General features: G+C 50.8%; 1 protein-coding gene across 2 annotated transcripts; it reads right to left on the bottom strand.

The window, feature by feature from the left end:
• Positions 1-614: 614 nt before the first annotated feature.
• On the bottom strand, positions 615-24,709 carry BAG3 (BAG cochaperone 3). 2 transcript variants are annotated; one of them, XM_053909961.1, is made up of 4 exons: positions 24,154-24,709; positions 7,716-8,045; positions 5,968-6,372; positions 615-1,982 (listed from the first exon to the last, which is right to left on the bottom strand). In XM_053909961.1, the coding sequence occupies exons 1-4, from the start codon at positions 24,337-24,339 to the stop codon at positions 1,167-1,169; spliced, it is 1,737 nt and encodes a 578-aa protein (XP_053765936.1). In that variant the 5' UTR covers positions 24,340-24,709; the 3' UTR covers positions 615-1,166. The 2 variants fall into 2 exon arrangements, with proteins under 2 accessions (XP_053765936.1, XP_053765934.1); XM_053909959.1 differs by having other exon boundaries at positions 615-1,985; positions 24,154-24,707.
• Positions 24,710-24,989: the final 280 nt, after the last annotated feature.

Raw genomic sequence — 24,989 nt, 5'->3', positions numbered from 1 at the left:
CTAGCCCATTCAGGGGCTGTGGTCCTTCCCAAGCTTTCAAAACACACGGGCATACAAATAGGGATCTTCTATCCAGCGGCTTGAGTAAATCTGATCTTAACCCCAATGGCTTCTAGGAACCCAATCTGGGAAGATAAACCCAGGCTGGTTAGATGACTCAGAGAAGTGTCAGATAAAGATGACCCCAAGGCTCTCACAGAACACATTCCCCACCCCCCAGTGACCTGGACTCCACAGAACACTTTGGTCAGCCTCCGGCAACACCAGGGACTGATTTTCTCCTGCGCTTTGGAACCAGCCCAGCCCTTCCCTGAGGCCTGAGGGTGGCCCGGGTGAGCAGAGATGCTGCCCGAGTGATCCCTGGGCTGGGCCAATCCTGAGAGGTGTGGCCGGTCCAGTCCCATCACCTGGGTGCACAGCCCGGAGTCTTCCCAGGAAACAGCTGCCATCTGAGGACGCAAAAGTGATGGACCCTCATTCTCACGACGTGGGCCAGGATCCACGTTGTGGATCCCAGAGCCGGCTAGTAAATGTGTCTGTCGCTGTCACTGAAGCCAGGGAGACACAATCTTGATGCTGACACTCCTCAACACTTCAGAAATCACCAAAAAACATTGTGAGTTTGATTATTACTTTATTTTACTTTTCTTAAATGTTGCATTAAAGTCATCCAGCATACAGATATTCCTGGGCTCCTTGCACATTTTATTCTATCTGAGGTTAGGTATTTTAGCTAGGAGATGAAGATCATCCCAACAAAAGAGCAACAATTCCGAAAAATGGGTTTCGTGTTTGTGTGATGGGAAATCAACAGCCCATCCACCAGCCAAACGCCTCCCTCGGTCCAGAGCTGCGCAAAGACGGAGTACAAGCGTGGCTCACACGTGGTGCCCGCGCACAGATGGGGCCCCGCCACCAAGCAATGGGGTGAAAGTTCTGAAACGAGCAACTGCTGCATTTGTACAGAGTAAGAATACAGAAGAGCATCATTTTCCTTTTAGCCCTTTAATTAGTGTGTGTGGCCTCCACCCAAGTTACTGCGTACCAAGCGCCTATGAAAAGTAAAAACAAACGGATTCAAAGTCCCTGAAATGCATGCAACTTAAAATTCCCTAAAGCACACCGCCAGCTCCCAGTCCCCGGGTCTGATCTGTGTCCAGTGGAGACTACGGTGCCGCTGCGTTACCAGCTGTGTCTGTCGTGCTGCCGGGGTTTGCCGTCGCTGCTTCTTTGGCTTCCGGCGGCTGCTGGGTTTCAGTTTTGGGATCTTCTCCGTTTCCGGCACTTTTCTTACTCTTGTCTGTGGCCATGGCACCCATCTCCATGATTTCCTGCAGTGGCCGATCGGATTCAAGGGAGCTAGGCTGGAGTTCGTAAACCTGGACTTGACCTGGGACATCTATCGCTTTCTGTTCAAGTTTTTCCAGGATGGTCTGAACCTTCCTGACACCATCTCTCCTGGCCTGACGGACATCAGCTCGTCCCTCAGGGTCTACTGAATCCAGGGCCAGTAGCTCTTTGGTCAAATACTCTTCGATCATTAGGTACTTTTTGTCCGTCTTCTTGCCTTCAAAGTTGTCCACGGCCTGCTCCAGCCCTTGCACGTTCTGCAGGATGGCTTCCACTTTCAGCACGCCTGGATGTTTTGGGGGCGCCTCAGCTTCTCCCGACTTGGGAGGTGCAGCCTCTGCAGGGGCGGGGCTGGGGGCTGCCCTCTCTTCTGCAGCCACATTCTTGGGGGACGAGGGGACAGCAGAAGGGGCGGGGCTGGGAGGATGGGGAACCGGAGCAGCGGGAACCTTTACTTCCACCCTCTCAGAGGCGGGTGGGGGCTTCTGGGAAACAGGTTGGGAATCTGCCTCCTTGCGGATCACCTGAATCGGGACGTGTCCAGGAAGGAGATCTGGTCCAACTGGGCCTGGCTTGCTTTCGGGTTTGTTTTCAGGTTGGGGAACAGGTGAAGATTCTCGATGAGTCATGGGCTGCTGAGAGGAGGCAAGGACACAGAGATATTTTTAATAACTGGCTGAGAGTCACAGGCAGTTGTTTGTAGTGAGTACAGACCATAAAGAAAACTGGGGAATGGCTTTAACGTATAAAAGAGATTTTCAAAGTCGACCAAATACTGTCACAAAATAAAAACATATTGATCCTGTGATGTGACCAAACCATTTGTTTCCACTCATCACCCATCACCTTCGACTGTGTGGGTCTGTCACCATTCACTGAATTTTTCTGTAGATGGTATTCTTAGGGCAACGAAAAGAAAACCAATGTAGTATTCAAAATGAAAATATCAAAAAACTCGCTGACTGCTGAGCTAGTTTAGCCCAAAGCAAAGTCCTGGGTGACTCAGAATCTCGGTGGCAGAGCCATGGAGGAATAATTGGCACATGTGCCCTTCCTTACACTGTGTGGACAGTTCTGTTCAGGGTGTGACAGTCTCATCTCCCGTTTCAGAAGAGTTGTAATCTTTTTTTTTTTAATGTATATTTATTATTTTGAAAGAGAGACAGAGCATGAGCAGGGGAGAAGCAGAGAGAGAGGAAGACATAGAATCTGAAGCAGGTTCCAGGCTCTGGGCTGTCAGCACAGAGCCCAACGCGGGGCTTGAACTCACAGACCGCGAGATCATGACCTGAGCCGAAGTCGGACACTCAACCGACTGAGCCACCCAGGCTTCCCTAATCTTTTTTTTTTTTTTTTTAAAGCTATGACAGCCTAGCAGTTTCTGCCCAGACTGATCTATTTTTTGAGAATAAGCAAGGTGCCTAAAATAGTTAACTCTGAGGATTTTGCCGCGCACATTTATGCCCAGAGCCAACACCCAGCTGCGCATCTCTGCACGGACTCCTGGCCGCCCATACTTTTTAATGTGACCACAAGTGGTATTTTTGAAAAAGGGCTATGCTTAAAGCAAGTATCTTAGCTTTCCTAGCATCTAGGTGAATACCTCACCCCGCTTCTTTATTATGGGTGTGTCGCTGACACACAGTGTTACACTGTTTCTGGTGGACCGCACAGTGATTCGACACTTCCACACATTACAGGTGCTCACCACAGTAAGCACACTCCCCAGCTGTCACCACATGTTGCCACAATATTCCCTACGCTGTACTTTTCATCTCTGTAGCTTATCTTATAACTGGAAGTTTATACCTCTTAATGGCCTTCACCTATTTTGCCCATCCCCCCATCCACCTCCCCTCTGACAACCATCAGATTGTGCTCTGCATTTAAGAGCCCGTTTGGCTTTTTGCTTGTGCTTTTATTTTGTTTTTTAGATTCCACACAGTAGTGAAATCGTATGATATTTCCCTTTCTCCATTTGACTTATTTCACTTAGCATAATACCCTCTAAGTTCATCCATGTTGTTACAAATGGCAAGATTCCATCCCTTTTCACGGCTGAGTAATAGTCCAGTGTGTGTGTGTGTGTGTGTGTGTGTGTGTGTGTGTGTGTGTGTGTGTGTATGCATGCCACATTTTCTTCATAATGGATACTTGGGCTGCTTCCATATCTTGGCCATTGTAAATAATGTTTCAATACACATAGAGTTGTATACTGTTTTGAATTAGTCTTTTTGCCAAAACCCTTTAAAAATCTCACGTACCCTAGGGGTGTCTGGGTGGCTCAGTCGGTTAAGTGTCCGACTCTTGATTTCAGCTCAGGTCATGATCTCACGGTTCGTGGGTTTGAACCCCATGTCGGACTCTGCACTGACAGTGCAGAGCCTGCTTGAGATTCTCCCTCTCCCTCTCTCTCTCTCTCTCTGCCCCATCCCCCACTGGCTCTCTCTCAAAATAAATAAACTTAAAAAAAAAAAAAACTGACACCCTAATTCCATGAACTGGGAAATAAGAGATACTAATACTAAAATACTGAATTCCACTATAATGTTCAGTTAGGTCAAATCTTTGCACATGTTCAAAAAGAAATCTGAACAAGCACTAAAAAGGAGGGCACCATAAACAAGGTTATGGGAAGCAGAAACAGGATTAAATATTATTTCACCGACTATGGGAAATATATGGGAAAGACATGAGGGGAAGCTTTTCTAGCACTGCAGATGGGCACTTCTTTTCTGGGATTCCTGAGCCCAAGGAAGGATCTGGTGGCTACTTAGCCATCTGAACGCCAGCAACATCCTTTTCCATCAGATTCTTTTGCTAATGCACATGACCTCAAATCTGGCCCCTATCATTCAGGAACCAGCCACACACCCCTCTTTGGGCTTAAAAGGGCTGGGTATGAAAAATGACTCTTATTATTTTTTTAAATTTATTTGAGAGAACGAGAGAGCAGGGGAGGGGTAAAGAGAAGAAGAAACAGAATCCCAAGCAGGCTCCACACTGTCAGCGCAGAGCCCGACACGGGGCTCAAATTCACAAACTGTGAGATCATGACCTGAGCTGAGATCAAGAGTCAGACGCTTACCTGACCGAGCCACCCAGGCGCCCTGAGAAAAATGACTTTAGAAACTCCTAAGAGGGACTGCTCTATGGCTTGTCCTCTTTGAAAATGTCAAGGTCATGAAAGCAAAGGAAGGCCGAAGAACTGTTCCAGATTGAAGCAGACTGAAGAGAAATGATACCTAAATGCAGCGCTCGTGATCCTAGATTAGATCCTGGAGCAGGAGAAACTGCTCTCAAGGAGATTTGAAAGTGGACTGTGTATCAGCTAACAACGTAAGGAGGTTAAGTGTCCCGATTCTGGTAACTGTACTGTGGTTATGAATGAAAAGGTCTTTCTTAGGGCAATATTTGCTGAATTATTCATGGGTAAAGGAGCATGATATCTACAATTAAATCTCCAACAAAGAAACCACGTGGACGATACATACAGAGAGAAGAAATGGCAAAGCAAATACAGCAAGATGTTAACAGTGAATATGGATGAAGGGTAGACTGGGTTTCTTTGTATGATTCTTGTTAACTCCTCTGTAAGGCTGAAATTCTTTCCTATACAAAGAAGCTAAAAAAAGAACCACACGACGGTGCTGTCACCATTTATAGTAAGACACCCCGCATTTGTCTACAAGGGGCTTTCCCTTTAAAAACTGTGGCAGGAAACGAACTCGGCTGCTCAAAGTGGGGTCCCAGGGCTGCTCAAGGCTCTGCTAAGCTCCAAGCTTACTGACACCAGCGACCCCCTCCTCCAGGACGTGCCCACGAGTTGCCCCTGAAGAATGAGCAGGTCTGTGCCTGCAACTTCACCAGACTGGAACGTTTCCCAGCCAGCCAGCCGGCTCATCATCAGTCAGGCAACTCGGTCCTTTGCCATCAGGGAGAGAGGTGGAAGACGTGTCCTTGTCATCAAGCTCCGAGCTGAGCTAAACAGGTAAGATGAGCACTTCCGAAATGCACAGAGTGCTCACGGGCCGAGCTGTAAGGGACTGTGATGAGGTGCCATGAGAAAGAGGAGTAGGCTTCATGGAAGAGGCAACACTGGCTTGTCCCCTGCAGGATGGGGAAAACCTGGATCGCAATGGCATCGCAGGGGGCTGGTTCAGCCTGAGCAAAGGCACAGAGGCGACAAGAATGGAAAGAGGGGAGAAGGGGTACCCGTGAGGAGGAGACAAGCCGTCTGGAGCACTGAAGACAAGGCTGCGGCTAGGATGCGGAAGGGTTATGAAGCGCCTTCACAAAGCGTGGTGGGCACTGAAACACTGAGACAGCGTATGTGGGTGACACTCTACTTGCTGTCCAGCCATTTCACGGTGGCTGAAGTTCTGCCCCAAAGGCAGCCGCACTGAAAAACGAGCAAAAGCTACAGACAGTACTGAGAGTTCCCAGCACTTGTCCTGCACTTCTGCTGGTGATCAGCCATTTCCAGGATCTCCCTTTCCCCCAGTAACACGTGTGTGAACTGGTCACGACCAGTGGAGGAACCAGGGCCCCTGCAAAGAGCTCCTCAGCCCCGGGAGAGGGGCTGCCATAGTCAGTCTGCTGACACCAACTCCATACCTGAGGCCTGTCGACCACGGTGTGTACACGGTGAGGCGAAGGGGAGTGCACCGGTGTGCCGCTTCTGGCCGGGGAGCCCTCCCGGCTGGATGCACCCCGGACGGGAGACCGAAACGGGGACGCTGCCGGCATGGGCCGCGGCTCCCAGTCATCCCCCGGGGCCCTGTGGTACATGGGCTGGTAGGTCTGGTATTCACCCTGCTGAGCTGGGTAGTGGGTCTTCTGGGCTTGGTGGAAGGAAGGCTGGGCTGCCGGCCGGGTGACATTCTGCTCGTGTATCACGGGGATGGGGATGTAGCCCCGGGGGAGCTGGTGGCTGCCCAGGCCGCTCCTGCTGGAGGAGGAGGGCAGGCTGGCCGAGGAGGACGAGGACGAGCAGTCCGAAGCAGCTGGAGACTGAGATCGCTACGAGACACAAAGGGTAGAGGCATGGCTCCATGAGTGACCCTCTACCCAGGTGCTCTAACCTCGTCTCCATCACGTGCCTCCTCAGGGTAACACGTTTAACAGGACCTTCCACCTGTAAACCTTCCATCGCCAAACTGTGGTGCTAGGACTCAGGGCTCTAGAGTCTGGAGTGTTCCAATTCTTACCAGCTCCATCGCCTTCTGAGCCCCGTCTACAGTATGGAGCAGATGCCCCTTCCCTCCCCGAGGTGACTAGAAGATTCGGTAAGACCGTCTGTGGATATGCTTCGGCACCTGGGCTGCACGCGGTGGTGCTCAGCCTGCTGGTTCTGACTGCTGCCGCACCTGTGGTCACTGCAGGTCACGTCTTTCCTTAACCCTTTCTCTGCTCATCTACAGAGAACGAGCTAAGCACCGGAAGCAGCACATCCCACGTGGCCAGCCCCTGGACCACCTAGAAAGTCAGGTGCGTATTTCCTCAGCTGGCTCCAAAGGGTCCTGTCAGCTCAAATTTGGTAAGATTTCTCTGATGCGTCACTTTTGATTTTGACAACAAAAATACTACATACATAGGTACTACTCTGAAAAGGGAAAAGAGTAGGGCTGAGGGAGGCAATGCCAACTCTGGGCACAGACACGGAGCGGAGGATTTGTGCTCAAAAACAGTGCCAGTGGATACAGCCGGATAATCTGCAGACAGGAAACCCAGAACGGCTTACTTACTGCTCAGGAATCTTACTGGGGTCCACCGGCCCTCAAATCCCTGGCTAAGAACTAGATTAAGAACCCTTTCGAGTTTAGTGCACTGAAGCACTGGCCTCAGGCTTAAAAATAAAACCCTATCATCAAGCAGCTGACTTCCGGACTCTTTATTTTCGGTTTCCTTTGAAACCATGGGACACGGTGAGGGCAGGCATGGCACCTCGTTTTCCCATCAACAGAGCTCCAAGCAGTTAATACTCACCCCTAAGTAGGGAACTGAGTGAAAGAACACATCGCTATCCCTGTGGTGCTGATGCAGACAGCCCAGCAGAAGTAAGAAGCACCAGACTAGGAGCCAGAAGGCTAGGCTTCCGGTCCCAGAAACGCCACACTTGTACCTTTATGCATTTGGACCAAGCTGTTTACCCTTGTGAAGCCCAATTCCTTAACCCCAAAGATAAGCCGTGACCCCTGCCCACTTGAAACAACACAGCTGTGAAATGCGGGGGGGACACCGTGTGGCCGTAGTGCTGTCTTTGCTGGGTGACCTCTGCCGCTGCAGGCCAGGCCCGGATGCCCTGCACTTTAGCCCCAGGGTCCGGGGCCTGCCCCCAAAACACAACAGCCCGCTCTCCTTACCTCAGGTCTGTGGGAGCCTGGGGGCTGGGCCGCCGCAGCTGCTGCCACCGCCTGTCCACACTGTTTATCTGGCTGGGTGGCTTCCACCACACCCCGCAGAGGTGACTGGGACCTCTGAGGAGCCTCTGTGGCCGCCTCGGTTCGGAATCGCTGTGTGCCGGGCTGGGAACAGACAAAGGAAGGGCGCGGTTGCCGGATGTCCACACCCTCGTGGTGGACAGGAATGGCAATGTAGCCTGGTCGGAGCTGGGGGTACACAGCGTGGCCTTCCCTCGAGGGCAGCAGCTTGGAGCCCTCCTGGGAAGGGCCGTTGGCAGAAGACGGTGTTTCCTAAAACACAAAAAAGGAGGAACAGAGTGGTTAGGAACTGGGAAGAAAGCACCCCGAAGTGGCAAAAGCGTGGTACTAAGGGTCCCCATCTCCCAGGGTGATTCTGGGCCTCCCAGCAGCAGCCAAGACGGCTGAACACAGACAGCTCGCAGCACCCCGTTTCTATCACACATCCTGTCCCCTACACGGCTGCTTATGGCCAGCAGTTTAAGAATCAGGGGCCTCAAGAGAAAGCAGTTGGGCCAAGGTATCCGTTGAGCACCAAGAGGTCCCAATTTCCCAAACTGGTCAGACAGGTTCCTTTTATGGGTGACAAGCGGCAGCAGTTACGTAGGAGAACCACTGACTGTCCCCCAAATCAGAGACCCAGATCAGAAGGTGCGAGGATGACTCAAGTCCAACTCACTACACCACAGCCGGCTTCTCCGCTTCCTCAAAGGTCCTAGCGTTTCCTAACACGGACTTGTGCTGGACCCAAACACAGGACACAGTCTGAACACCTCTGCAGAGAAGCGGCTGTGGGACGAGGCTGCCTACTTGGGGACGTTTTCAGAACAAGCTGCAAGAAAGGGAGATGATGAGGAGTGCGGGGGCAGCACAGGGGGAGAACGAAAGCCGACGATTAATTATGCTGGTCTGAGGAGGCCAACAAAGCCGGCTCTGCTCCGGCGAGGAGTGGCCGGGGTCCCTCTCATGTTCTCTCATGAAGCTGTCCCTTCAGCGGCCTGGCTATTTTGGGACCCTTTGAGAAGGCCAAGTTCCAGATGTACCACAGAGGAAGATCTGGTTTCAGACAACAAGGCCGGTCAGTCACTCACGGGGCAATGTCCTTTCTCACCAAACACAGGCTGGGCAACCAGAGTCAGGGACCCCCAGGATTTCCAGTCTGGACCATCTCCTGGAACACGAGAAGGGCCTTTACAGAGAAGGCAGCTACAGAACTGCACCCCTGACGCACCTCTGGGTAGGTTGACTATTAAGGAGGAGAGCTCCCCTTCCTTAAGAAGGCCGAGCTGCAGAGGCAAAGACAGAGGGTCCAGGAGTTTGCAGGGTAGAATTCTCACTGCTGCAAAACCAGTCACAAGGAAGGAAAGCTGAGGGCTGATTTGCATTCTGAGTGATAGACCACTGTGATTTTTGCCTTGTGTTTGTGTTCCTGCACAAGAGTCAGTGGCGGTGGACCCTGAAACTTCACTCTTTCAGGCCCATCAACTGCTTCCTTCCTGCTGAGCCCCTGCCCCGGGGAGGGCCTCCTGCACACAAGAAGAGACAAGGGTGTCGCTGTGTCCTTGGGGACGCCAGCAGACAGGCGCTCTCAGATTAGAATACCCACGTGCTCAGGGTGGCGACATTACTTCAGCCTGTTTAGCTCTCAGGTCACCCAAGAGCAGGGAGTGGGTCCAGGCCTCACATTCAAAACCGGATCCCTGCCTGAGACAAGGCACCAAGAGACGCCGTGGAAACCCAGTGCCACTCAGTGCGGACTCATAACGCGCCATCTAAGCATCTTATCCCCTCGCTGGGACACCCCTCCTTCCAGCCTGAAGCCGGGGCGTGGACAAGTCCTGGGCATTTTCTGTGCTGGCTGCCTGGGGGCCTCACTGTTCCCTCCCAGCCATGCACACAAGCCTCAGCTGCCTGCACAATCCTCGAGCAGGGCAGTTAGGAAGCCCTCATCCACCGACCGTCTCCCAGTGACCATCTCCCAGTGACCATCTTGCTACTCGGGCGCTGGGTACTATGGGGGTCACCAAACTGGCAAAGCTCCATTCCTGCCGACTAGGGGCTTTCGAGACAGTTTACGGCACAAACAAACAGGAAGCAAAACTACAGAGAAAGCCTGGGAGGCTCTGGGAAGGGGGTGGGGGAAACGATGGGCTTCTCTAGCTAGGATGGGGCTGTCTTAGCTAGGATGCCAGTTCGGTCTGACCTCTGTTAGTAACAGTTCTGTGATCTGGGGGAATTCTCTTAGCCTGTGAGCTTTGATGCCCGTACCTAGAAAACGGGGCTAGCGACACCCATCTATCTGGCAGGACTGCTGTGAGGTTTTGGGAGGGCACATCCAAGGGGGATGCCCAGAAGGCAGCAACACATGCAAGTTCACTCCCCAAACAGGCACACGGTCATGCTGCACAGACCCCAAAGTGTGAAAGGAATCAAAACTGAAGAGCAAAGTTAACTGATAGAAGATTCAGAGTAGTGACTGCCCCGTAGGAAACGGGAGTAACTGGGAGGGTCTTGAACCTTTCCATGAGGATGGAAATGTTCTTTTTCTGCATGCTGGTAAACAGGTATATGCCTATGTACAGATCTATCGAAATACACACTTCCCTGAACCTCCCCCTGCCCTACTGCCCATCCCCTGTCACACTCCACCCGTACTATCCGGCTTCAACAGGTGAGGGCCGCCAACCCCACTGCCCCCACAGAGCCGGCTGTTAGCTGTGCCTCCAACTCAGCCCCTTCCAGGGCCTGGAAACCTAAGATAGGCCTGGCCAAGGCTTGGCGCCTCCTGGGGGAAGCCCCTGGATCCAGACGGCACCGCAGCCGCCTGCCAAGAGCTGTGCATTTTATGCATCTTGCTGAATATCTTCTGTACAACTAAAAGAGAAAAGGGAAGACAAAGGAAGGAGGGAGGGGAGGAAGAGTATTTCTGCCTGCCCAGAGGAGGTGACAGCAGAGACTACCTCCTGGAGCCAATATTCCTTCCACCTGGGTCTGGGAAGAAGTGCCATGTTTGGTGGGTAAAGGAAAGCTGTGGTCACTGTAGGCAGGATGCGGCGTTCGAGCAGCAGAGGGGAAGGGGACAGCGCATGAAGGTGAGCGCTGAGCCGAAGAAGGTAAGGCTGGAGGCCCAGAGGCCTGACCATCCCGAGAGCTGCTGACGAGAGATGCCTCGGCAAGACGGGAGGAGCCAGAAGGAAAAACCAGGACGCCTCAGGAGATGAGGGAAGAGTCAGGGACGAGAGCAAGGAAGTGTGGGCAAAGCAGAGATGAGGGCATGGAAATGAAGGGTGACCGACCCAGAAGGGCGAGCAGGAGAATGCGGGGAAAGGCTGGCAAGACAGTAGGAGCGAGGGGAAAGGGGCCACTACCAAGACTCCCGTTCCGAGCCTGGGGCTGCCTGGCAGGTGTCGGCGCCTGCTGGCTCGAGCAGGAAGGCCGCGACAGGAAGGGTGGCCTGGGGACCCTGAGGTTCTGCACTCTGGGTTCCGTCTGAGTTGGCCCATCTATGCCATTCGGTAACAAACCACATGTCTCTTCATGAGCCTCGCATCCAAAAGACTGCTCCCCCATGGCACCCGGGTGGCTCAGCCGTTAAGGCTCCAACTCTTGATTCCGGCTCAGGTTATGATCCGTGATCTCACGGTTCGCGGGATCAAGCCCCACATCAGGCTCTCTGCTGTCAGTGCAGAGCCTACTTTGGGTCCTCTCTTCCTCTCTCTCCGCCCCTCCTCTGCTCATTCTCCCTCTCAAAAATAAATAAACATTTTAAAAATAAATAAATAAAGGAATGCTCCCCTTCCACTTTGATTGGGGTTTTGTTTAGGAAAACACTAGGTTTAGGTAAGCAGAAAAACCATACCAGCTTTACAGAATAGAAAACTAAACGCTTCTACATGAATGCATAATTTAAACCAAAAATGAGGCTCCTGCCTAGAGTAAGGTCCACACCAGGAATACTGAGCCCAACCCATCTTCTCACATGTCTACTCTATCATTAGAGTCTTGTCAGTAGCAGATGCTTCAGTTTTTACTAACTAAAAAAGCACCACATAAAAGAATTAAATTGCCCTTCCTGTACTTTGATGGTGCTTTTCATCGAGTGTAATAAAAAAAGATAAAACTTAAAAAATTTTTCAAGTTTACTTATTTTGAGAGAGAAAGAAAGCATGAGGCAGAGAGACAGAGGAAGAGAGAGAATCCCAAGCAAGCTCTGCACTGTCAGCGCGGACCCCGATGCAGGGTTTGAACCCACAAACCGTGAGATCATGACCTGAGCCGAAGTTGGATGCTTAACCTGATGAGCCACTCAGGCGCCTCAAAATATAAAAATTTAAAATGACAAAAGTAAAAGAAACAAACGTGTAACAGTTATGATCCTCCTAGAATATTAGAACATGCCTCCTTAGTCTCCTAAGAAGTCTTTTCACAGTTCAAGCACGTCCAGAAAAAGCCTATTGGTTATGCCAGCATCCTCGACATAGCACTTGCTACTTGCCCCCCTTCTGACCTCAGTGGGGACCAGGGATCGCCCCTGCCTTGGGGTTAGTCTTCTGGGGAGGGAGGGGAGAGCTGTGATCACGTGACCAGGCAGGCCACTACAGGTCCTGCCCTCAAAGGTCCTGTGTGTGTAGCTTCTTAAGGAGTAAGGACCAGTGTAGCTCTGCTCACCATCTATATCTTGGGCAAAGACATCAGGAATCCCTATATACAAGATCCAATTAGGAACCGCACTGCATTCATTTATAAAATGAATTGGTTAATTTTTCTCCCTTGCTTTGCACTGCAGGAAAATCTTGAGGCATATCTCAGGGCACTAAACAACTCCAGGAGATGGCCAGGATAAAAAGCAGGAAAAATTACCCCAGATGAGCCAAAATTTGCCCTATTAAGTACAAGGTATTATTATCAGAGAAGCCTGGGATCAGATTCTGAGCTTGGGTGAGCCCTTGGACTTCCGCAAGTCTTGCTTGCTTAAGAGCACGTCTAAACTTTGCTGGTTTTTAATAACAATGTACACTAAGGGGGCAGCTAAGAGATGTGGAAAGAGACTGCACTTGGTTCTAATCCTGGATCTGCCCCTAAATATGTTCGTTATACAAGCAGCCCACATTCCCTCTCTGGACCTTAGTTTTCTCAGCTATTAAAATCGAAGGGGAGACCCAGATGCTCTGTAAAGCAGTGGTTCTCAGACTCTAGGGGGCATCAGGAGCACCCAGAAAATGCACAAAAATGCAGACCCCAAGCCCAACTCCAAGAAGTCTGATTCAGTAGGTATGTGGTGAAGCTAACCAGGACTGCATTGAGAAACACTGATCTAAGTGAAGTTCCTTTCAGCCCTGACATTCTCCATGGCTCTAATTGCAAGGTCCCCTCTACCTCTAAATGTCTACATAAAGCTCAAAAACAACGAGAAGTTGGTGTCACAGAAATCTAAAAATGACCACTCTTAACTGTGTTCACTTAAATCATAACAGGGGCACCTGGGTGGCTCAGTCGGTGAAGCATCTGACTTCAGCTCAGGTCATGATCTCACATGACCTGTGGGTTCGAGCCCTGCATCGGGCTCTGTGCTGACAGCTTAGAGCCTGGAGCCTGCTTCGGATTCTGTGTCTCCCTTTCTCTCTGTCCCTCCCCTGCTCGGACTCTCTCTCTCTCAAGAAATGAATAAACATAAATCATAACAGAAGTCACTGGGATTCAAAGTGCCCTAATGTTTCATGTCCTAAATGAAGAGGAGGCTGCTGACCCTCCAACCCCCAAGAAGGACGTCTTGTGCCTTAAAAGCAGGGCAAGAACAACATTCTTGGGTACCTACAAGGCATATGCCAACCACTGTGCTGGGGCATTGCACTTTCATGGCCTCAGCTGCTTTGGGGACAGCCGGGGAGCAGGGTTTGCCTTGACCCATCCACAGTCAGTTCCCTGTACACTGAGTGGCCTCTGATCCCTGAAAACCCCTAAACTCAACTCCACGGCACAGCCCTCTTCAAAGTGTTATCGGTACCTACAAGTTACAGCTCCCATCAGCACGTCTGAATGAAGGGGAAGAGTAACAAAGGCAACTCTTAGGGCTGCCCCACAGCACTTCCGCCTAGACAGGCCTGGAGTCTTAAGTAGGACACAGAGCCATTAACTGGGTTTTTAGGCCAGAAGAGCCTTCACAATGGTCAGGGTTTGAATTTTACTAATGACACTTCAAAACTTCTAAAACAAAGAAAAAAAAAGATGGAGGAAAACAGGAATCCTGACCTCCCCATATATGCAGGACCTGGATCAAAACTGAGTAGCTTGGCTCACTTCCAGCAGCCAGGAAACGGAGAAGAAAAACCTCCTTCTAGAGCACATAGCTGAGCTTCAACATTCTTCCAAAACTTTCTGTTTGGTATTTCAGGTCATAGAAATTATCACTGCCAATTTAAGATATCCCACAACCAACTCAAAATTCCTCCAGTTCCCACTGGATTGTGATAAAGGGTCTCTCCCTCCGCCTAAACCCCGTTTGGGGCACATAATGGATAGCAGGTAAATTGTGAACAGTAAGCAAAATCCACCTCCATAGAAATCCCCGTACAGCACTCCTGGTAAGACAAGAGTCTGTGCTGACCACAAATTCTAGATGCAACTCAGCCACAGGTGACTGCAGGCTTTATCTGATTGCCTGTTATCAAAGCACATATTATTTTATCCCGGGATCGCTGAGCTGGGTGTCCCTATGTGTTCCCACTGGGGAAAACTTTCTATAGGGATGAAACTTAACACCTCTTCTCTTTGTGGCTGTGTCCAAACAAGCAGGAGTGAACCGGCATGAGCCCTGGGCTCCAAGCTGCCACCCTGAACTCTAATCCCACCCTGCTGCTCACCAGTTATGTGCCCTCAGACAGGATTCCTTGCTACCAAGACTCAGTTTCTCAGGCCGTAAAAGTCCCCACATCTCCCAGGGATTTTTGCAAGATAGAAGTAAAATAAGGCACAAGAAAGTCTTTGTAAGCTAAGTGCTCCAAGCCCTACACAATCACGTTCCTTCATTCCACAAATAGTTATTGGTAGATGCAGCTTTTCCGAGAAACAGTTGGTTGGGCCCATAGTTTACAAAGCCTAAAACCTCAGTGGTCTCACCAGTTAGTAATAAACCTGCTAAGAGTTAGAAGCTCCTTTATCTGAGCGTCTTAAGAACACTAATTAGCAAGGGTGCCATTTTCTCTGCTGGGAACTGTATCTGTGTTTTCCAACCTGGAAGCAATCACAGCCCAACACTCTAGGGGCCTGAGCCCTAACCACCACCCCCCTGTGCCCCCCCCCACCCCCAAAAAGCCCTAGTCAAGTGACTCTGAGGGGGCCTGCCCTGAGGACAAATCCACACCCAACTTACACTGATTGGGGCTCCTTGCACTCCCGCCCAAGACCTAGTGAGAAAAACCAGGCCAGGCTGGGACAGGAGGACCTGGCCGGGAGCAGAATTCATCTGCTGGTATCACACCAACAGTCTCAGTGTGTCCCCCACCAGGGCGGGGGCCAGGCACCATGGGCCACAGCTGGCCAGTTTGGCGTCAGCCTCCAGCCTTCCCGTTTCCCCCACCCCCTGGAGCCCTCCTCAAGGATTCCACGTAGCAGATGTGGCCCAAGGTCACAGGGGCAGTTACCAAGCCAGGAACCCCAGTCACCGAATGCCCAGCTCCTGAAGTTCACAGCTTCAGGGAATGAAAAGCACTAACCGGTTCCTCTTCCAAAAAAAAGGGGGTAGGAACACCTGCTCTAATCAATCTGCAATCACGAATCACAGATGGAAAAGTACCTGAAATTTCCACAGCAGGAAGCAAACTGTCCGAATTAGATAAAGAGACTCCCTCGTGGTCCATTTCCATGAGTTTCTCGAGGACTTGTCTCATGCTGTGGTGGAACACGGATCGATCACTTGGCTCTACGGTCTGCTAGACACCAACTATGCAAGTGTTCGTTGGTATCAGGGTGCAGGGCTTCACTAGACCTGCATGTTGTACAAAACACAGTCCCCTACCCCAGCCTCCAATTCACCAAAGCAGCTAGGGCAAGGGCCCCTTTAACCAAGGGTAGCTGGTTCAATGATTCCTTGAGGGGAATTCCTGGGGACTCTCCTCCCCGCCCTGAACAGCTGCTCAAAGCATTCCTCCAACAGTCACACTCCCCCCCAAGAGGGTGGTGGCAATTAGAAAACTGCCCTCTCTCCTTCCACCTGCAGTGCCATTTCCACCCCGTAGAGCTGGGGCCAGAACAGCTGTGCAAATGGAAATGGCCAGATCCTCTTTAACGTGGCTCAGTTTCCCCACAACACTTGACCGGGCACCTAGTTCCTGCCTGGCAACTGTCTTGGGGCCTGTGCAGAGATGCAGAGGGAGACACTCCCCTTAAGGAGTCGAGACTCAGAGTTAAGACGCCACCCCATGCAGCAGAGTGCAGGAAACACAATTCCTCCTGGCCTGTCTCGGCTGAGGAATCAGGGATGAATCAGGGGTGAAGCTGGTTGGGGCTGTGGTTTATAGGTTTGGGTGAGGCCCCAGAAGGCCCTGCGGCCTTCATTTGACTCCCCTGACGTGTACCTGAGTTATGAGGGGCATGGGAACCCTGGGGAGGGTACTGAGGGCATCCAGACACTGGTCGAAAGAGAGTCGGCTGAGGTGGTACAAGGGGGATAAGAGGCCTTTGCTTCTGAGAAACAAGACTGGAGCCCCACCTGGGAGCCAACAGACCCATGTCTGGCCACATCTGTCTGCCATGTGGTGAGTCCTCTCCCACTTCTTAGTGGAGGTTGTGACTATTTCCGCGGGTTATACACACGTGTCCAGTCAGGCCCTGACTCCTCACTCTCCATGCACTATCCCCCTAATCGTCACAATCCTGCTGGACAGGGAATGTTGTGTTCCCAGTTTACAGAAGGGCAGACTGAGGCTCGGAGAGAGTGGGTGATCTATCTGAGATCACTAGAACCCAGGTGTGTCTGACATCAAGGCCAGAGATGTATTAACCCTTTCACTATTCCTGCCACACCGTGCACTCTGATAATAACTGTGGCTGTCTTCAAACCCTTCATCTTCCCAGGGTAAAACGCAGTAGGGGAGAAAGCATTTCGTTTTGCCCAGTCGAGCCGGGCTGGGGCTCAAGACCTGGAACATTCAGTTCAAGTGTGCTCTGGGCCAGGGAGCCAGTGCTTGGTGCTGAGTCACTGCCTGGCCGAGGCACGGCAGGCGAGAGGGAGGGCGCCCCGCTCAGTTCTGAGTCACCACGGCCGGCCCTGCGCATCCAGCACGGGGCCTCAGGAGGGAGAAAACCCAGCTCCATCTGGGCAGGAGAGCTGGTCCCACTCTGACACTCAGGGTCCGTGGGACTAATCAAAAAGTGATGCAGCTGCCTTGTCTTCTGCACACACATATTCTTCCCTAGCCTCCCAATGTTTGGATTAAAAAAAAAAAAAAAAAAGGTTTTTTTAAAATGTTCATTATTTTGAGAGAGAAAGAGAGCGAGAATGTGTGCGGGAGGGGCTGAGTAAGGAGACAGAGAATCCGAAGCAGACTGTACACTGTCAGCGCAGAGCCCGACATGGGGCTCAAACCCACCAACCGTGAGATCGTGACCTGAGCCAAAGTCAGACGCTCAACTGACTGAGACACCCAGGCACCCCTGGAGTTTTTAAATTATTTTTTCACCCATTCAGTGTCCAAGAAGAATCTTTAAGATAACTGACAAAAAATCGGAGCACCTGGGCGGCTCAGTTGGTTAAGTGTGCAACTTCAGCTCAGATATCATGGTCTTGACATTTGTGAGTTCAAGCCCCGAGTCGGGCTCTGTGCTGATGGCTCAGAGCCTGGAGCCTGCTTCAAATTCTGTGTCTCCCTCTCTCTCTCTGCCCCTCCCCTGCTCGCATGCTGTCTCTCTCTCAAAAATAAATATTTAACAATAAAATAAAAAATTAAATTAAATTAAATAACCAAAAGTCTACAATTCTACCCTAAGGAACACTGAGGAAGTTATTTCAAGATAGGAAACGGTTGTTCTCCAACAGGATGCGAGGGAATTTTCAGTGGCAAGTCTCACCTTAGTCACTGGGGACACAGCTCTGTGCTAGGAGTTCTTGGGCAGCCACACTGTTTACAGGCTCTTGACGTAGGCAGTGAGCAATCTGAAATTCTGGGCTTTTCTGAATTGACAGTGAATAAGAAGCTTCACTGTGCAGTATCTGGTCTTACTGCCAGCCACAAGGAGAAAAAAAAAGAGAGAGAGAGAGATTCCTTTGACAGTGCTGAGGCTGCTCTCTGTGCAGCTGGGCATCAGCAGTGTCTGGCTGCTGTGAGCTCCCAGCCTCTCCAGCAGGTCTGTTCCAAGATGCTGTGTTGCTGGTAGGGACAAAAAAGAGCTTCTCCAGACTCATAAGGATGAAGTCAGGGAATCAATACTTAAGTCCTTTGTGGAGAAAAGCCCATTTAGAAATACAGTAAAAAGGAACTGGCTCCTGGGGGACATTTGGGAGCCCAGGACAACACTGCAGTACTTTGGAACGAACAGATAGAGCTTTCGGCAACTTACATTCACTCTGGGCTTAAGACTGTACTTCAGTAAGGGTGGCTTTTCTTTTACCAGCCTGTCCACTCCAGAACCCAGCCCGTGTTTTACCCTTCCCCGCACAGAATCACTTACTGAGACTGTAGATCCTGCCAGGCACTGAGAAACAGAAAGATGACAGACACAGCCTGCCCCTGGAACTCTCGACCCACAGGGACATGACCCTAAGGCAAAGCAGAAAAGTGCCGCCTTTTGGAAGAAAGATTTGAATCAAAGTGACGTGGAGTCCAGGGCAGGGAGAGCCTGCTTCCAACTGGAGACATCTACACGTAAGAAACGCTGCCCAGAGACAGCTACGGAAAGAGACAGAACTGTCCTCCATATGGCATTGAACACTGTGACTTTCAGAGAGCAGGCACCCTGTCAATTTCGGACGGAACGAGTGAATGAAGAACTTGGGCCCATCTCCTAAGTCAGATCCAGACTCAAGACACAAGTGGTTTCTAATCAACGGGGGCTGTGCCTGGTGAGCTCTGAGTATAAAGGAGTTCTGAGAAGCAGCCAGGCTCAGAGGGGGCAAGGTGAGGGTAAACCTCTGGCCACAACAGTCTTTCCGCTTTATCACAGCTGACAGGCCTCAGAAGCACCTAGTAGTTTCTATCTTAGAGACCTGTTTTGAGGATTTAAAGAAATAAGGTTTGTAATGCCCCTAACCAGTGTTTGACATGTTAATATAAACGCGTGTGTGCATATACACATACTTATACAAACATGTTGGCAGACGAAAAAATATTAGATTCATTCTATCCTAAAGAAATTCTCCCTAATGAAGCTGTCACAAGCTGCCTGGCTTCTAAGGCCCCCAAAGAAATCTACACAGAAATAAGTGATGACTTAGTAACATCACATATCTCACGCAGTCACACAATGCCAAGCAAGCAGTGGGAATCAATGTCCATATTTGCAAAGGATGGGATTTAGTGCTTAGCTTCAAAAGTCAAGCCGTGAGTCTGAGATCAGAGGCACAAGAGGAGACCCAGTGAAGACTTGATGAGCCAGAAAGGGGGAGCAGGGAGGGGCTCAAGAATTCCATAATCAGGTTGCTAGAGGTTTCTTCAGTGTTCATCAGCATTAATGGGTCCTCAGAGGTTCCTAATAAGCAAGGCCTTTGTCTTTTGCTCCCAGTTTTCCTACGTAAGGTGTCTTAAATATTTAAGAGCAGCATTAAGACAGCAAAAATGCAAAGGAGGAAGAGTAGGTTTGGGTTATGCATGGTTTCCTACCTTTGATGATAAGCATCAGACCGTTTATAAATGCCAATAGGAAGTAATAGATATGTAGAGTGCCTTATATAAGGCAACTGTGTGTCATTCCAGAAATGGGAACAGGAGGACAGTGCTAATCAAGTCTCACCGGTGGTATGGAGCTTTCTGACTCACAACCGGCCCCAACAGCATCAAAGAGCTAAGCCTTCCTCGGCCCTGGCTAATGTCAAATGCCGCCACAGTTCCTGTGTACCGGCTTTCCCCTCGTAAAGGGCAAAGCTACGCTGCAAAACGGGGGACGAATTATGTTCAGTTCTTGCCAAACACAGCCTGTTCTCTGGAGGGTAAAATGGAGGTCCTGGATGAGCTGGGCATTAAGGCATGTGGCCCACGTTCTTCATCCTCCCCCCCAACAAATCCCTGCTCATCAGTCGCAAAGGAATTTGCTCCTCCATCACTGCAACTTGCTGGAAATACAAAGGGGAGAAGGACCACTCGTTTCCTGATTGTGCTCTGATTCTGCTAAGAGGCCCACGAGCTTCTAATCGATCTGCAAAGAGCAAAATGATCTCATCTGTAAGAAAATTCAGGAGGCTCTGCTAAACATGAAGCAGAATAAGTGGGTCTCTCCACTTCAATCATAACTACAAACATTTCCAATTTCCTCTGAGAGGATGTTTCTACATCTCTCTTCCAGGGCCTGAATGTAATCTGTCAGATTATTCTGGTGAGCTTCTGCTGGGAGGGCCAAACAGGAAGGAAATGCTCTGGCTCACATCTTTCTGGGGTACAGGAGGGTCTTGGGACTGCCCTGGATCTGACTCAGGGCACTGCCATCCCCATGTTCATACTCATGCAAGTCGGCACCAGGGAATTTCACCAAGAAGCAAAATGGGGCCTCAGGCAAAGGCTATGCAAGTTAGATGTTAGACAGGCACAGCTTGAGGGATTCCAGGGCTCATATGCAGGAAAGGGTACAGTAAATCACAGCTCCCCTCCCCCTACAAAATGGATCACCATCCACCAGGGGCTCCCAAATGCCAGTGTGGCAAAATCAAAAGGATCAGGGAAACCTTTCAGACATACAGATTTCTGGGCAATGTGGACTAAACATGGGGGGCGGGGGCAGGGGACAGATAGAGGGATGAGGCCGCTGGTAATCTGTGCTCTTAAAAGGCTTCCCAGGAGACTGCCGGCCTCGGGATTCTGTGCCGGTGACCTCTAAGGTCTACAGAGCTAGAAAGCCCTGCTCACTGAGGGAGAAGGGTCTCCCCCCTTGTCCCAGGAAGGTTTGTGACAGAGTAGCACAGCACAGTACTCCAAAGCATCTGGTCTCTGTTTAATCAGGGGAGAGCAGGCAAGGGGCGGCTGTGCACCTTCAGACTCCAGAGTGAGCACCAACCTCTCTGCCAGGGAAGGGGCCTGGACCAGAATGAACTTGCCAGAAGATTAGTGGCAAGCCCGTGAGTGCAGAAAATTGACATCCAGGAAGACTGCAGGTGGGGAGGTCCGGGTGCATAGAGTGGAGTCAGGTAAAGCCCAATGTCTTAGCCTGTAGCTGCCCTGCCTCTTCGATGAAGGGCAAGACGCTTGCTCTCACTTGCCTCCTCTGTAAAACTAGGGACAGTCACTCTCACTACTTCAGAGCAATGTGGGAGGATCAACTCTAAAATGACAGAGTACAAGACTCAATGAAACAGAGTTGTAGTCACTTCCTTTCCATGAAAGCCACTCCTCTCCCAGCAAGGTTAGACCATAAACACCCAGAAGCTGCCGTCCCCAAAAGAGGGCTTCCTCTTTATCGACTGATGGCATCTCCTCCTGAAAATAAGGATGCTTGAAAGGTCCTCTTAGCTCATCTCCCCCCAAAACGCCCTTTGTTGTACACCAGGACCCTTTTTACTACGAAGTAAGAAGCCAATTTCTAATATGAAACAGTACTGAAGATTTTCCGTTGTATTTAGTCTGGAGAAAAAGTGTCATTCGTGTAAGAGAATCTGAATTAATCACCCAGATGTTCTGTGTATTATCAAAGCACAGGTATGAGAACAATGAAGGTCAAGGAGCTAAGAAACTGAATGTCAGTTTTCTCAAGTTTTGTGCCATGCGGACAAATCTCGAGTAGTTAATTTTGTAAAGAGAACTCATTTCTTGAGTTATCATATCCAGTCATCACCATCCAAGTAATCACAGCACAGAGGTCAGCCACCCAGTACGTGGTGGCCTAGAGGACACAAAGACAATGAAGTAGTCCAGCCTGCACGCTTCAGTTTCATAAAAATTCAAGACACTTCTACCTTCTTCTGAACAGATACCCTGCCTCTTATCAGGACTTTCTGGTGTAGTTCTCTTTGCTATTGGTACTGAGTGACCTTTGGAGACACACTTTAATTGTCTGGGTTTCTTTGTCAGTAAAACAAAGAGATTGAGCTAAGAGATCTTCATGGGCCTTTCGACTTTAAAATTCTGACTTAATTTTCAAATCCCCTTTTCCAGGGTCAGACTTCTGATTTAGTAGCCGTATTTGTTAAGAATGATAGGGGCGCCTGGGTGGCTCAGTCGGTTAAGCGTCTGACTCTTGGTTTCGGCTCAGGTCATGATCTCGTGGTTTCATGGGTTCGCTTGGGATTCTCTGTCTTCCTCTCTCTCTGAGAGTCTCAGAGACTCTGTCTCTCTTATTTATTTATAAATAAGTAAACTTAAGAAAAAAAAAAAGAATTCTAGTAATTCCGGGGTGCCTAGCATGTTCAGTCGGTAGAGCATGTGACTCTTGATCTCAAGGTTGTGTGTTTGAACCCTATGTTGGGTATAGATTACTTAAAAATAAAATCTTTAAAAAAAAAGAAAGAAAGAAAGTTACTTAACCTGTTTTTTCCCCTTTAAAAAGAGTTTATGAAACCACAGCCTAACCAACTCACCGGATGGGTACACAAAGATCTCAACTTGCTGGGTGAGTCTCATGCTAAAAACAAAGTGTTGGCATTCTGGGTTTACACTGCACTTAACAGTGGCTATGTTCAAACTTGACCTTCACTTACAACAAAGGGTATGGCAGATTCTGACAGTCCCCGTCTCTATAGGAAGGAGGCCTCAAACTGATAGTTTTACACCACACCAAAGATCGACATCCATGTAGACTGCAGTAACAGGGCTGGTTTGAAATGTGCTTTAGTTTCACCCAGTAATGGGCTGAGCAGGCATACAAAAAAGTATATATGATTATACCCATCCCAGCTAATTACATACTCTTGTACTAATTTTCCAGATATAAATATACAATTCAACTCTTATAAATGGAAGTTGCTGAATGTCCCTACGTCTCACTGTTGGGCACCAGATTTTTATCAATGTTTGTCATTTAGAAATGAAAGTGGATGATACAAATATTTCTTCTAAAATAATTATAAAGCATTTTTAATTTTGTGAATTTTTAAATCTTCAAAACAACTGACCAGCTCTTTATGGCTTTTTAAAATTTTGCCCAGACAGTATATCATTACCCTTTCTTTAAGTGTATTTCTTTTTGCCAAGACTTTTATTTTGAAAAAGCACAAATTTGTGGAAAATTGGAAGAGTAACACACTTAGTTGTAATTTTTTAAGTTAACAGATTGGTCCCAATTTTCTATTTCCAAATTTTCATGCTCCTAAAGACTAAAGAGTTTATATTTCTGCATATATGTAAATAAGGCATGCTGCATTCACGTAAGTATTTCTGTATTTGTTGTGTATCTACTGGAAACAAATCCTAAGTATTTTAATACCATAACAAGGAAGGGAATGTATGCCATTAAAAAAAACAAAAACAAAAACCATTCTCTTTCACGCCAGCGTGAGGCAATGTCCTAAGGCAATGGTCAACCATGGGACAGTCTCACATCTTTAGTTCTGAAATTGCCTGGCAGAAGAACGCCTTGTTTTTCAACAAATCATACTAAAATATATTATTGAAAATCGTTTCAAAGAAGAAAACAATTTTAATTTCAGATATAAAAACGGGGGAATATATTTACATCAGTTCCCTGAGTCACTCTGTGCCTGAGCCAGTTAAGATGCCCCTCGAGCAAGTTGAGGAATTTTAGGAGACAAAACACCTGCGAGACCACCCCCAAGCTGGCGAGTGGGCCCCCTCGCCGGCGTCCGCCGCAGCGCGGACCGCAGGGAAACCGGGACCTCCGCCCCAGCGGGCGGCGGCAGAGGCGGCGGCGGGGCCTGGCCCGGGCCTCCAGAGGTGACCAGGCCGGCCGCCCCTCCGGAGCCCGGGCCCGCTCCAGCCACCCGGTCCTCGGTCCCTCGGATCCGGCCGGTGGACGGCACCTGGCGCCACTGCGCGGGTCGCACTTCCCGGGAACCAAACGCGGCGGAGGGGGGAAACATTTCCTCCCCTCCGGGGCCTCCCTCTCGTCCCGACGCCGGCCAAGGGCGGGCCGGAGCGGGGGCTCGTCGGGGCACTGCAGGCCGAGCCCGGGCGCGGGCGTCCACCCGCAGGTGCGCTCCGGGACCCCGCAACCCGGCCGGGTGCAGCGGTCCCCGCCGCTCGCCGTCGAGGGGGGGGCGCCGGCCGGGGCGCCGAGCGGGCCGGCTCACCTTGGGGCCCTCGGGGGGCACGCGCGGGTCGTTCCACGTCGTGGTGCGGCTGTTGTGGTCCACGAAGAAGGGCCAGCCGGTCTGTGGGTCGATCTTGATTTCCCAGCCGGGGGGCAGGGGGTCGCGGTCGCCGGCGCCGCTGCCGGACGCCATCTGCACCATGGGCGAGTGGGTGGCAGCGCTCATGTTGGGTTGGGGTCGGCCCGAAGGGGCGGCCGCCGGGGTGCCGGGTCGCGGGGGGTGCCTGGTCGTGGGGTGCCGGGCCTCCAGGCGCGGAGTCGCTCGCTGACTGCGGCCGGCTCGAGAGCGGTGCGCGCCGCCGACGTGTCCGGGAAGCCGGCGCCGGGCACCTTTATGAATTAAAGGAGGGGGTGACGTGGCCCGAGAGGGGTGGAAGTGTCTGGAAATAGCCTCCTCGCTGCCAACGGGGAAGGAGATAAAGGGAGGTAGCAACTGGCCGGCTAGAAACTTCTGGTCCCATCCAGAGAAGTTGGCGGCGAGCGGGTTGGATGCGGAGCTCCGCCCTGAGTCATCGGCTATAATCGGGGCGGGGCGGGGCGTGGGCGGGGCCTCTGCCGGCCGCCCCTCCCCCACTCCTTCCTCCTCCTCCCCTTCCTCTCCCTCCGCCGTCCCCTCCTCCTCCTCCTCCACCCTGGCCCTGCCGCCCGCGCGGGTGTCCCCGGGCAGAGACTGGCCGGCGGGGCAGGCAGCCTCAGGGGCGTCGTCGGTGTGCGCTGGGCTGGTTTCGGTTTTCAGACTCTCTCTCTCAGCCTGGAGCCGAGTGGGTGTTCCCTGGACTGGGACTCGCCTTGCTGGGTGCCTGCTGCCGCTCCTTC

Source organism: Panthera pardus, unplaced genomic scaffold, assembly GCF_024362965.1.
Source record: "Panthera pardus isolate Hobbes unplaced genomic scaffold, ASM2436296v1 HiC_scaffold_22, whole genome shotgun sequence".
Taxonomy (NCBI): domain Eukaryota; kingdom Metazoa; phylum Chordata; class Mammalia; order Carnivora; family Felidae; genus Panthera; species Panthera pardus.
Note: the sequence above shows the minus strand (reverse complement) of the source record. Positions and strands in the feature narration are given on the sequence as shown.